This window comes from Colobus angolensis, unplaced genomic scaffold (genome assembly GCF_000951035.1).
Source record: "Colobus angolensis palliatus isolate OR3802 unplaced genomic scaffold, Cang.pa_1.0 Scaffold107, whole genome shotgun sequence".
Classification (NCBI taxonomy): Eukaryota; Metazoa; Chordata; class Mammalia; order Primates; family Cercopithecidae; genus Colobus; species Colobus angolensis.
This window is the reverse complement of record NW_012111697.1, coordinates 951,175-961,788: the sequence shown is the minus strand read 5'-3', so window position 1 is coordinate 961,788 and position 10,614 is coordinate 951,175. Positions and strand designations below refer to the sequence as shown.

The 10,614-nt window shown below is 48.4% G+C and overlaps 1 protein-coding gene across 1 annotated transcript in view; it reads left to right on the top strand.

Moving 5' to 3' along the window:
* CEP89 (centrosomal protein 89kDa) overlaps positions 1 to 10,614 on the top strand; it is a 111,422-nt gene that overhangs the window by 42,836 nt on the left and 57,972 nt on the right. The window contains exons 6-8 of the mRNA XM_011947333.1: positions 3,404 to 3,432; positions 5,855 to 5,897; positions 9,887 to 10,105. Of these exons, the coding sequence (XP_011802723.1) occupies positions 3,404 to 3,432; positions 5,855 to 5,897; positions 9,887 to 10,105 (291 nt within the window). The remainder of the gene's footprint in view (positions 1 to 3,403; positions 3,433 to 5,854; positions 5,898 to 9,886; positions 10,106 to 10,614) is intronic.

Below are 10,614 nucleotides of genomic sequence, written 5' to 3'. Positions count from 1 at the left end.
GCATGAACCCGGGAGGCGGAGCTTGCAGTGAGCTGAGATCCGGCCACTGCACTCCAGCCTGGGCGACAGAGCCAGACTCCATCTCAAAAAAAAAAAAAATTTTTTTTGACAGCAAGAATGTGTTCATGTCATGTGAATTTTTTTTCTGTAGAAACTGGAATAGGGCCAGGCACAGTGGCTCAGGCCTATGATCCCAGCACTTGAGGAGGCTAAAGCAGGAGGATTGCTTGAGCTCAGGAGTTTGAGACCAGCCTGGGCAACATAGGGAGACCCTGTTTCTACAAAAATTTAAAAAATTAGCCAGCATAATGGCACGCATCTGTAGTCCCAGCTACTCTGGAGACTGAGGCAGGAAGATCACTTGAGCCCAGCAGCTGGAGGCTGAGGCAGGAAGATAATTTGAGCCTGGCAGCTGGATACTGAGGCAGGAAGATCACTTGAGCCTGGGAGCTGGAAGCTGAGGCAGGAAGATCATTTGCACCCAGCAGCTGGAGGCTGAGGCAGGAAGACTTCTTGAGCCCGACAGGTTGAGGCTGCGGTGCAGTTTCCACCACTGCACTCTAGCCTGGGTGACAGAGTGAGACCCTGTATAAAAAAAAAAAAAAAGCTGGGATAGTGCCCAGCATGACACCTTGGACACAGCAGAAGTACGCCCAGTATTGAAGCCCTTTGCTATTATTTTATGTGTACCCCCCTCACCCTTATAGGTAATAGAAATGAGGAGGGTGAGGACTCTGGAAATCTTTTTGAGAAATGATAAATAAGAAAACGGGACACAAAATAGATTCACAGAACCGAGTGAACTGCGTGTACATTAAATGTACATTAAATACCAGTGTGAATTTGGGATGCTGTAAATTGTAAGTTTAATCTTTATCGGATTCTTTTTCTGCAAAGTTGATGACTAAGATAAACTAGCATGATTTCCTTTGGGAAAATTGAATTGTCCTTGAAAAACTTTTTATTGTGATCATTTTTAACGTGTATAAAAATAGAGAGACAAGTAAAATGAACTCCCACCTATCCATCTATGCATCTCCCTGCTTCTATAGCTGTCAACAATTTTCTTATTTTTTTGAGGCAGGGTCACTCTCTGTCTCCCAGGCTGGAGTGCAGTGGTGTGATCTCAGCTCACTGTAACCTCTGCCTCCCAGGCTCGAATGATTCTCCTGCCTCAGCCTCCCGAGTAGCTGGGACTACAGGTGCGTTCCACCACACCTGGCTAATTTGGTATTTTTTGTAGAGATGGGGTTTTGCTCTGTTGCCCAGGCTGGTCTCAAACTCCTGGGTTCAACCAATCCACCTGCCTCGGCCTCCCAAAGTGCTGGGGCTACAGGCATGTGCCAGTGTGGCCAGCCAGCTGTCAACCTTTTGCCATTCTATTTCATGTAACTCCCTGCTCCTGCAATTTTATTTTGTGAAGAATTTAAGGAGGGTATAGAAGACTCCATTAAATATGAAAGCAGTCAGATCTGAGGTAGCATTGTGGGATACCAAATCAAGACTATTGTAAAGGTGTTATTAAAAATATAATTTTTTTCTTGTTGTATCACTTTAAACATTTGCTTATTGGAAACTGGTTCAGCGCCGGCCATGTGTCAGAGATGACAGAGCCACAGGCCTTTCCCCTCGCATCCCAGCTGCAGAGGAAGAGGTGCAGATTGCAAATCGTAGTGTGGGGTGCTAAGGTGGGCAGTAGAGGTTGTTGTCTGCCAGTTAGGGAAGGTGGTAGGGGGAGGAGGGTTCATCAGGCTGAACTCAAAAGGACAGGGTAGGATCCAAGTAGGAGAGCAGTCCAGGCTGCTCAGCCTCCCGAGTAGCTGAGACTGCAGGTGCATTCCACCACACCTGGCTAATTTGGTATTTTTTGTAGAGACGGGGTTTTGCTCTGTTGCCCAGACTGGTCTCAAACTCCTGGTGTCCAAGTAGGTGTCCAAGTAGGAGAGCAGTCCAGGCTGCCCCTGAATGTTTGACTGAAAGCAGTTTGGTTAAAAACAGCTGATCAAGATGACTTTGGCCAAAAATGAGCTCTTCAGTGATGAGTTGTTTAAGTATTGGTATTTTGAGTATATCAGGAAGTAGATTTATTTATTTGTTTGTTTATTTAGTTATTTATTTAGAGATGATGTCTTGTTCTGCTGCCCAGACTAGAGTGTCATGGTACAGTCTTGGCTCACTATAACCTCTGCCTCCCAAGCTCAAGAGTTTCTCCTGCCTCAGCCTTCCAAGTAGCTAGGATTACAGGCAAGCACCACCACACCCAGCTAATTTTTGTGTTTTTAGTAGAGATGGGGTTTTACCATGTTGGCCAGGCTAGTCTCAAACTCCTGACCTCAAGTGATCCGCCCACCTCAGCCTCCCAGAGTGCTGGGACTGCAGGCGTGAGCCACCGCGCCCAACCAAGAAGTAGATTTAGAATCTTGTATGTATCTCTAGCATTTTCTTCTGTTGTCTGAATTCTGTAGGGTTCTTTCTCCCGTTTTTTGCATGTGTTTCTAGTTTGTTTTCAGCCAGTTATTTCTGCTCTGCAAATTAATAGTAGAAAGTTAAAAGCAACTCAGGGTCAGGCACAGTGGCTCATGCCTGTAATCCAAAGGAAGCCAAAGCGGGTGGATCATCTGAGGTCAGGAGTTCAAGACCAGTCTGGCCAACATGGGGGAACCCCATCTCTACTAAAAATACAAAAATTACCTGGGCATCGTGGTCCATGCCTGTAATCCCAGCTAATTGGGAGGCTGAGGCAGGAGAATCATTTGAACCTAGGAGGCAGAGGTTGCAGTGAGCCGAGATTGCACCGCTGTACTACACCTGAGGGACAGAGTGAGACTCCGTCTCAAAAAACAGCAACTCGATGTCCAACTTTTCACAACATGAATGTGTACAGGCAAACTGGGGTGTAAGATCACCTGCTTCCTAGGGTACCTGGATTACAGATGTATGGAAGATGAGTAACTGGGCGAGATTTATTTTCCTCTCTATTGTTGAGACAGTTTGCTTCAAAGAGAACTATTTTTCTGATAGGTTGGATGCTGCATTTAGGGAGGGTGGCCCATGCAGGGTGTGGTCGGCAAGATGTGTGGACAGTGGCGGGGAGGGGTGTTGGAAGGAGAGGAGGAGCCCAGCATGGGAAGGGCTTGGAGACACTGAAGAGTTTGGCTTTGGTTCTGCAGCCATGTGAGCCACAGATGTGCTCAGGAATGGGTATGGGAGAGAGATGACAATTTAGAGTCAGGTCCCTGCCTGGCTCTGGGACCCATTTGCCCTGTGACCCTATGAATTTTATCCCTCTCCCAGGCCTTGTCGAGCTCCTCTGTGGAAGGTGAATTTCTATGATTGTACTTTTCTGAGTTGTCATATTTCATTATCTACTTTAAAAGTTTCTCTGTCTTTTGTTTTTCATCAGATGGTAAATACTCTGTTCTGAATTTAAAGGTAAGATCATTTTTTAAAAAATTGATTTTCTCAATGGAATTTTCATCGTAAATTTTCAACAACTTTGGTGATTTTGGGGTAAAAAATAAATCTTCCCTTAAGAGTTCTTTCCTGTTGAATATTTCTTTTAAATGCTTTTTTTCTTCTTCTTCTTCTTTTTTTTTTTGAGAAGGAGCTCTCACTGTCGCCCAGGCTGGAGTGCAGTGGTGCAATCTCAGCTCACTGTGGACTCCGTCTTCCAGGCTCAAGCGATCCTCCCACCTCAGTTTCCCGAGTAACTGGGATCACAGACGCATGCCACCACACCCAGCTAATTTTTTGTATTTTTGGTAAAGACAGGGTTTCCCCATGTTGCCCAGGCTGGTCTCAAACTCCTGAGCTCAAGTGATCCGCTCACCTCGACCTCCCAAAGTGCTGCGATTACAGGTGTGAGCCACTGTGCCTGCACCTAAATACTTTTAAAACATGAGGAAATTGATATTTTCCATAATTTAATGACGAAAGTAATGTATTAAAGTGTTAGAAATATTTTATAATTAAAATGAATGTATAATGAATACACAATTTTATCTTTTGTAAAAATTGTTTTTTGAGACAGGATCTCCCTCCGTGACCCGAACTGGAGTGCAGTAGTGTGATCATAGCTCACTGTAGCCTCAGTCTCCTGGGATCAAGTGATCCTTTTGCCTCAGTCTCCTGAGTAGCTGGGGCTACAGGCACATGCCACCACTCCTGGCTAATTAAAAAAAAATTTATTTAGAGTTGGCTTCTTGTTATGTTGCCCGGGATGATCTCAAGCTCTTGGGCTCAAATCATTCTCCTGCCTTGGCCTCCCAAAGGCACTGGGATTGCAGGCATGATGTGATGTGCCTAGCCTGAGATTTTTTTGTTTGAAATGAAGTCTTGCTCTGTCACCCAGGCTGGAGTGCAGTGGTGCAGTCTTGGCTCACTGCAACCTTCGCCTCCTGGATTCAAGTGATTCTCCTGCCTCAGCCTCCCGAGTAGCTAGGATCACAGGTGTCTGCCACCATGCCTGGCTAATTTTTGTATTTTTAATGGAGATGGGATTTCACCTTGTTAGCCAGGGTGGTCTCGATCTCCTGACCTCGTGATCCACCCGCCTCGCCCTCCCAAAGTGCTGGGATTACAGGCGTGAGCCACCGTGCCTGGCCAATTTTTGTATTTTTAATGGAGATGGGATTTCACCATGTTGGCCATTCTGGTCTTGGACCTTGATCCACCCGCCTCGCCCTCCCAAAGTGCTGGGATTACAGGCGTGAGCCACCGTGCCTGGCCAATTTTTGTATTTTTAATGGAGATGGGATTTCACCATGTTGGCCATTCTGGTCTTGGACTCCTAACCTCAGGTGATCCCACCTGCCTCGGGCTCCTAAAGTGCTGGGATTACAGGTGTGAGCCACCGCGCCTGGCCTGGCCTGAGAATTTTAATAACTAATTTGCAAACATGGAAATAGTTCTAACGTAAGTTTTTCATTGTGCGATGTCATGGGAACTTAAAAATTAAACATTTCTCTGGAGAGTTAATTTATAACCTTGTCTACTTACTTTGTCAGCAGAAATTAGAAACTTAATATCACACCAGCATGTAAGCAAAAATTAACAAAAGTTCACAGCCTTCCCTTTCCTCTCGGTTTAGGGTTGCAAAGCAGTATCTTGTTAATGTTCCTTTCTCGGCATTTTGCAAATGTGCTTCCCTGCAGTTGGTGGGGTCCTTTTTGCCCATCCCAGTGAGAAGAGGCCTGGCTGGAGTTTTCTGAGGGCATCTCCGCTTAGCACTTGCAGCCCTACCTAGCACATGCTTTTAAACGTGAGCCCACAGCCCGCTACTCACGGGATCTACCTGTAAAGACAGTCACTGAACTCAGCACAGAAAGGCAGGAAGAAAGCTCAGGAAGGACTTCCTTTACAGCCTCAGAGAGTGTACCAGAGGGGAAGACATTTAAGGTCTAAGATTCAGGTATAAGAAACATTGTAATCCCAGCATATTGGGAGGCCAAGGTAGGAGGATCCCTTGAGCCGAAGAGCTCAAGGCCAACCTAGGCAACATAAATGAGACCCCATCTCTACAAAAAAAAAAAAAAAAAATTAGCTCTGATGGCCCACGTGTAATCCCAGCTACTTGGGAGGCTGAGGTAGGAGGATTGCATGAGCCTAGGAGTTGGAGGCTGCAATGAGCTGTGATCACACCAGTGCACCCCAGCCTGGGTGACAGAGTAAGACCCTGTCTTAAAAAAGGAAAAAAAGAAATAGTAGATATTAAAGTTTTGAGAGCTAAAACAAAGAACAAGAGTCAAAATGAAGGAAATAAAGCATGCTTATATACCTGCTGTCTAATGACCTAGCTGCCTGTGTCCACTTTATAAAACACTAATGCTCTGCACTTACGTTCCTTCTTTCCTAGGATGAAAAACCTCCATTATGTGAGAAACCTCCACCCTCCCCAGGTATTTGCCTTTTGCATTATATTATGATTGAAAAGCTTGTTGTTTTGGAGAATATCCAGATTAATTTTATCTGAAAATAAAGATTATGTTTTCTTTTTCTTGTATTAGTTGTTGAACTTTCACCCTTGCCTCAAAAGAGAGGGTGCAAACACTGGGTAGTGGATGTGTGTCCATACAGGATGTGCTTGGATCCTGGGAGGGTGGGGGTTGGACCTGGGGGGACGTGGACCTGTGGGATATGCTGGGATCCTGGGGGAAGGGAGGTGGACCTGTGGGATATGCTGGGATCCTGGGGGAAGGGAGGTGGACCTGTGGGATATGCTGGGATCCTGGGGGAAGGGAGGTGGACCTGTGGGATGTAATGGGATCCTGGGGGTGGAAGGAGGACCTGTGGGATGTGCTGGGATCCTGGTGGGAGGAGTGGACCCATGATGTACTGGGATCCATGCTGGGCAGGCAGGTGCAGTTATGGGCTCTGCTCTGAGGCTGAAGGCAGAGGGAGAGGTCCAGTGATGTTTTATGGGTTACACCCCACTGAACGGTTTGGGGAGCTTCAGTGGCTTCCAAAATGGAAGTTATAATTTCTGCTGTTAGGTACCACATTGTTACAAGATCTCTAGGGTGTCGCTTTTCTGGCCAGAAATGTCTATGGTGCCAGTGTGCCTTTGCCTGAGTTCTTGTCCTGCATCCAGGAAGAATGAGGTAAGCAGACAAGTGGAGGGTGAGCAAGACGAAGAGGAGCTTTACTGAGTGTTAGGACAGTTCAGAGGAGACCCACCGTGGGTAGCTTCTCTCTGTAGGCAGGTCGTCCTGTCAGGTGTTCAGCTCTCAGCAGAGAGGAGGCCCTGGAGTCTGTGGCTCCTCTCTGAAGGCAGGTCATTCGACTGTCTCTGCAGCTCTCAGCAAAGAGGAAGCCCTGGAGAGGGTTGTTCTCTGCAGCTGGTTATTCTGACCAGCTCCTAGCAGAGAGGAGGCCCCGGAGTAGGTTGCTCCTCTCTGCTGCTGGTCCTCTGATGTCTCCAGCTATCAGCAGAGAGGGTAACTCCTTTCTGCAGCTGGTCATCCCATCTGCTCTACTCTGGCTAAGCCCAGGGCTTTTATGGGCCTCAGAAGGGAGGGAGTGAGCACCATTTGGTCCATGGGTGGCCATGGGTGGGCCTGGAAAAGGCACCACAAGTTCCTACTATGGTCCCACGGGATGGGCAACTCGGTTCCCAGCCTTCAGGCCCTCCCCAACCTGAAGGTGGGGACTCACCGTGGACCTGCCCGCTTCTGCCCAGGAGCCTGTCTGCCTCCTGCTGCCCAGTTCATGGCACCCAGGCTATTTGCACCAAGGGGCACCTGCAGGCCAGTGCAGAACCACCCTCATCCCCCCTCCCCCTGTCTTTCCCTCCTGCGCTCATGGGTGCCCAAAGTGTGGAGGGGGCTGAGGCGGCAGGGTGCTGTCGTGTCAGTGCTGCCCTGAGTGTGCACACTCCCGGCCAGGCTGTGACAGTGCCCAGGCTTGGCCTCAACCCCGCTCCAACCCCGCTCTGAGACTGGAGCAGGCGCCAGGAGCAGGGAGAGGCCAGGCAGCCAGAGCAAACATCCGTGAGCCTGCGGGGACATGGGAGCCTTCCCAGGCCCCAGAGGGTGCAGACTGCAGAGACACCCAGGTCCCGCACCTGGGAGGGCGACTGTAGCAGCACCCCGGGAGCTCCTGCCCTGCCAATTCAGAAGGGGCGGTGAAGCCAGGCAGTGGGATCAGGCACTTCTTAGCCTGTGGGGGCTGGGGGGGGCCTTCTTGGGCCCCCAAGAACACAGATTCTCGGGTCTGCAGCCGGACTTGGGCAACTGCTGCTGCATCCAGGGAGGGGGAGCTCCTGCCTGCTCCATGGAGCAAGAGGCTTGGGCTACGCCTCCCTGCTCTAGATAGTCTGTGCGGCGGCCACTCTAGATGGGCCGCTGCTGCCATCAGTGTCACTGCTCTGAAAATCCTGTTTTAAGTCTCCTCCGTGTCAGATTGACTTTATTTGCACCCTTTCAATCTCAGCATTTTCAGTGCTGTATTCTGGGCGATTGCTGGGGCTCTAACTTCTGCGCCGTGCATTCCTTCTTCGTGATGTGTATCCTGCGGCTCAGCCCATCCTTTCAGTTTATGCTGTTGATCAAATGTTAACGTCCATGATTTCTGTAAGACACTGACTACATCTCTCTGAAAGTCATAACTGTGCACATCCAGTCTTAGGGTTTGTGTTGCAGCCCCTTCTCCTCTCTCACTTGCCAGTGATGCTTCTCTGGCTCTGCTGTTTGATGCTTCTCTGGCTCTGCTGTTTGATGCCTGTTGGGGTCCCTGAGATTCCCTGTGGCCGGCATGGGGATGCTACCTCTGTTTACTGCACCCTGCCTGGAGAGAGAGAGCCAGCAGGCTGCCAGGCTGTACTGACTGCTGCCTCCAGCGACTGATGGGGATGGGCAGGATGTGAGGCCAGCTGGGATCAGTAGGGACCCCTCTTCCTCCTGGCTTTCTCCAGCCTTCTGGCCTGCCCTGCCTCTCTGCCCTCAGGGCCTGTGTGTTCTGCCTGAGGAGGGGCACACATTTCTGCTATTGCTGCCTGGGTCGGGTGGGTTAACCCCTTGCTATTCCCACTGTGGTTATCTAACTCGACAGCCCATCAGCTGTTTCAAGCTGCTGCTTTTTAAGTATAATTTTATTTATTGATTGCTTTTTGTAGAGATAGGGTCTTGCTATGTTGCTCAGGCTGGTCTCGAACTCCTGGCCTCAAGCAGTCTTCCTACCTCAGCTTCCCAAAGTGCTGGGATTGCAGATGTGAGCCACCAGGCCTAACTTCATTGGCTCTTTCTAGGCCACTTTGTGTCTCCATTCCTACCAGGGCAAGGCATATCCCTGGAGCCACCCCCATTTTCTAGCTACCCTGTCTTGGCACATTTCAGGCTGTGGCATCCATCTTCAGTCTCATCTCAACTGTTTTCTCTCTGGGATTTCTCAGGGTTCCCTTGTTTCCGTGTAGCTGTGGAGTTTCCCATTTCTGAGCCTCACCTTTCACATGTTAGGGATTGGATGTGTGTGTGTCAGGGGTCGGGCCAGGTTCTCTGGAGCCACCAGCCATCCTGCCCTTGCCTGTGTGGGAAACTGCTTCTGCCTCTCCCTCACCTGGGAGGTACACTGGCCAGGGGCCCATGGGAGCGTCACCTCCTGTGACCTCCTGGAGCACATCTCCCCATGGAACAGCGCTGGTTTCCACCCTATTTTCTTGCTGTTCCTTCTTAAGGTCCTATGTGACCTCTGTTTTCTCCTCACCCTGGTGCCTTCAGGTGCTGCCAACAGGCCAGCGACTCATCAGTCTCCCCAGCAGAGGCTGCCTGTGGGACTCTGGGCCTGTGTCCCAACCCGAGCCTGCCTCCCCTCGTCTTCCGTCCCCACCTGCTCTTCACAGTGTGCTCCTCATCTGGGGAAGCATCTGCCAGACACAGACCTGGGCAGTCATTCTGGGTCTGCTTCTCTCTCACTGCCTGCACCCAGCCAGCTACCAGCCCCTAAGTCCTGCTCTCATGTGTCACTTTCTTTCTGTCCCTACTCTAGTGCTGCCCCTTGGCTGTTGGGCTGGGCCTCATCCTAACCTGCCTTCTTCCCTGCTGGCCTGAGGAATTCACCCGAGAACAGAGCCTCTTCCTTCTCACACCTCTGCCTGAAAGCCCTGCTGGCTCCTGCTGCCCTGCACGATGAACCTACCATGCCACATCACAGTTGGCATGGCCTTCTGTAGCTCTGGCCTCCCTCTCTGGCCTCCCCTCAGTACTTCTCTTCCTGCCACCCACTGTGACCTCACCAGGCCACTAACTCTTTCCTGTACAAGCCACTCCCTTCCCAGGGACCAAAGAACATGGCACCAGGCCTGATGTGGTTTTTGGAACAAAGTCAGGTGATTTTGATATAACATTGTCAACATCAATTAACATTTTAAAACTTGTCCCCTGAACCTTTTCAGATATAACTGGTAGAGCACGTCAAAGATATACAGAAATAACCAGAGAAAAGTTTGAGGCATTAAAAGAAGAAAATATGCACCTAAACAATACGAATCAAAGCCTTACCCTTAAACTAAACACAGTGAAACAAGCAATGAAAGAACTACAGTTAAAACTTAAGGAAATAGAAAAAGAGAAGAGAAAACTCAAAGAGGCTGAGAAGGCGTCGTCACAGGAAGGTAGGGACGGACAGTGCCTTTATTAGAGGAACGAGCAGGACTTCACTCAATTGAGAGTTAATATTTTATGTCATGATATTTGTGTTGGTAATTTATGCTGTAATATTTCAGGTTTTTTTGTTAATATCCTTACGTTTGTTGAGATTTGATTTCATCTATGTCATTATTACTCTAAAGAAATTCCTCAGATTGGAAAGAAGCTGAATTTACAAAAATAAAACAAAGAAATTCCAATACTTCTTTTGGAACTTGATGCTTAGCTTACATATATTTCACTTCAGTTTTTATCTGCAAGAGAAGCATATAAAAGCTCCTCGTTTACCATAGACTTATCAATGATTATATTTTCCTTGCTAATTTGATAGGTTAAAAAAAGAAATAGTATTTTAATTTGTATTTCTTTTATTATTGATGAACCTGAATATTTTTTCATATCTTTGCACGTCATTTTCTTTTTCTTTCGTGAAGCTGTCCACTTTATTTGTTTTTTAGAGACGGCATCCCACTCT